This window comes from Cornus florida, unplaced genomic scaffold (assembly GCF_030987335.1).
Source record: "Cornus florida cultivar Cherokee Brave unplaced genomic scaffold, ASM3098733v1 CherokeeBrave_3.0.0_Hap2_Chr04, whole genome shotgun sequence".
Taxonomy (NCBI): domain Eukaryota; kingdom Viridiplantae; phylum Streptophyta; class Magnoliopsida; order Cornales; family Cornaceae; genus Cornus; species Cornus florida.
Window position 1 is genome coordinate 97,530,070 of NW_026775574.1, and position 2,963 is coordinate 97,533,032.

Sequence of the window (2,963 nt, forward strand, 5' to 3'; positions counted from 1 at the left end):
ACTTCGTTGTTTGGGCACGACGCCTTCAATCCTTCAATCTAAAGATCGGGAAGCGAATTGGTTGATTTAATGACATCATGCTATGGCATCCCTCTCAAACCCCAATTTAGCCACGTGAATAAAAAGCTCCTATAATTCTACTCCCACTTGCAGCGAGAACTTTCAAAGAAACCTCTACCTCCCTCCAAAAATTTTAAAAATAAAAAATAAAAAAGTGGAGTAAAATAAAACCAAATATATATATATATATATATATATATTATTGAAAACATATACTAAAAATTGACTAAGTGCATGAACCAATTCCTCAGATGTTAACTATATAAACCGCACAACCCCTTTGCTCTAAAAACTTCAGGACACACTCCCAACAATTTCTTGACTAGAGTCTCTCTCACCTCTCCTACTCTCTCTACCCATAAATATATACAGGACCAATATTTAGGATTTCATTGATTCAAATTCTGATTCGACGATGTACACAAATAGTGATTTTGATTCCGACTTTGCTCTGCTCGAGTCGATAAGATGTCACTTGCTTGGCGAATTCGAAGCTCCGGCGACAAACTCCGGTAACAGCTTGTTCCCTTTATTGACTGACAACTGGGGTGAGTTGCCTTTGAAAGAAAACGACCCGGAGGACATGGTGGTCTACGGCGCTCTCCTCGACGCCGTCAACATTGGGTGGCTCCCTTCTCTCTCGGCCACCGCCGCCACCACCGCCGCCGTTAAGGCAGAGCCGGAAATTCTGACGGAAATGACCATATTGCAGGAGAATTATACGTTTCAGGTGGCGCCGCCGCCACAGACGGCGGCGCCGGCTGTGGTGCAGGCGAAGGGGAAGCATTATAGAGGGGTGAGGCGGCGGCCGTGGGGGAAGTTTGCGGCGGAGATAAGGGATCCGGCGAAGAATGGGGCCCGGGTTTGGCTCGGGACGTTTGAGACCGCGGAGGATGCTGCGTTGGCTTATGACCGAGCGGCCTATCGCATGCGAGGGTCACGTGCTCTGCTGAATTTTCCGCTTCGGATAAATTCGGGCGAGCCCGAGCCAGTTCGGGTCAAGTCCAAGAGGTCGTCCTCGTCGTCGGAGCCTTCTTCCTCATCGGATAATGGATCGCCAAAGCGGCCGAGGAAGGTGGTGGGCTCGGTGGTGCCCGCGCTGGGACAAGGTGGATTGGAAAATGGGGGTGGTGTTGGATTGGAGGTGAAACAAGAACCATTGTTGGTTGGAGGGTACATGTTCTAAGTAAGTGAAAATTTCTGTAGTGTACATTGAAGAACCATGACAATCATGACACCCTCAATTTTTGAAAAAAAAAGAAAAAGAAAAAAAAGAAGGAAAGGAAACGAAGGGTTGTTTGGGATTGTGAATGGGTGGTTTTCTTTTGTTTGTTTAATTAATTCTTTTTTAAATGAGATTTTCAATTCTTTTATGTAACATTTTGTTATGAAAATGAGTTCTTTTGCATAATTAAGTGCGGTTTAATCATGTCTTTATTACATTTTGTCATCTTTATTTTATATAGTTATATCATTGAATTTCAATTTATCCTTCAAACGTTATATGCCTAACAAAAGGAATTACTTTACACATAATTGAGATTGTATTCGAAACGTTAGCAATAGCAGGTACTAAAATACTTAAACGACTGCTTCCCATTAAGGGTATTTTTGTAATCTGACATTTTTGGTGATAATAATTTTTTATTTTGTTCTTAAATACAATTTTTTAATAGTTATATATTCTTAATTCAAGAAGGTTTTGTACAATTAACTAATAATTCAGAGAGTTTTTTGCACTTTACCCTTCATGTTATTACATTGACATAGATTGTCATCACACATCATGATACACATAAAAAAAAAATTAAAAATCAAATCATCTAGTAAACAGAAATTTATTTTCAAACAACTAAAACCATGCGAATTCTAATAATTCTTAGTGTAACAAAATTATATTTGAATGAATATTCACACTCTACCTTTGTAGGGTTGCATTCCACCTCTCTTCTTCTTTTTCTATTTTTAATGATACAATTATCCTTCAAAAGCAAATAAGATCATGGTTTGTTACTTTAGATTAACCATGATAACCTGACTACAATTACTTAAGGTCAGTCATTAAATTATAAATTTTATTATTAACACCAAAATCTCCAAGCTTGTTTCAAATTTAAAATTTAAACCTAAATCCAATATTAACCCCTAAACTAATAAAAACTAGGAGCAGTACATACATTTGTGAGACTGCATACAAATGGATTCAGAATGTTGGCTACTACTGAGGTTGGCATCCTTTGTGTACTGCTATTTGTGTGGAAGGTTATAAAGGCCTTGATCTTCATTCTTAAATCAAGAGAGGTGAGAAATTAAGAGTTTGTAATTCTGAAAATAATTCTTTAAGTATTCAAAGAACAAAAAATTATTTTCATAAGTTTTCAAAAAACTGAATCAAGCAGAATTTTTGTACCGTTTTGTGTTTTCAGTTCTATAAAAACAGATAACAGTTTTCAGAGTTACAAATCAAACAATCCCGAAGAAAATTGTTGATTTCACAATTAGTCAATTTTATGAATTTCTGAATGCCAAGAACAATTGCTACAGCTCTGAAAACAGAGGAGTTTCTGTTTAAGATAAAAAATAAAAAATAAATAAAATTTTTTTGAGTCATGTTATGAAATATGTTGCAAGTCCATGTATCATAAAAGTCTTTTATGAAGGAGATGCCAAAGTCTTATTTCTGGCAGTGAGAGGGAAGGCTAGGATATACTAAAGTCTTATTTCAGGCTGTGCAAGGCAAGGATTAGGGCAAACTCCGCTGTTGAGGTACACTGTTTTTCGGCAGAATTCTATCATTTAGGGTTTCAAAATTAAATATTTGAGATCGTTAAGGACCTGATCACTAACAAAAGTAATTCATACTTTCAGCTACCAATCCCCAAAAGTAATTCATGATTGTTCTG

At 37.2% G+C, this 2,963-nt stretch overlaps 1 protein-coding gene across 1 annotated transcript; it reads left to right on the top strand.

Annotated features, from left to right (window-relative positions):
* Nucleotides 1-276: 276 nt before the first annotated feature.
* On the top strand, nucleotides 277-1,471 carry LOC132304109 (ethylene-responsive transcription factor 2-like). The gene has a single exon (XM_059801633.1). It carries the CDS (start codon nucleotides 476-478, stop codon nucleotides 1,244-1,246), a length of 771 nt encoding a protein of 256 aa, XP_059657616.1. The 5' UTR covers nucleotides 277-475; the 3' UTR covers nucleotides 1,247-1,471.
* The last annotated feature ends 1,492 nt before the right edge of the window (nucleotides 1,472-2,963 follow it).

What these genes read in the sequence shown, in the direction of transcription:
- LOC132304109 (XM_059801633.1), top strand. Translation starts at nt 476, where the DNA reads ATGTACACAAATAGTGATTTTGATTCCGACTTTGCTCTGCTCGAGTCG.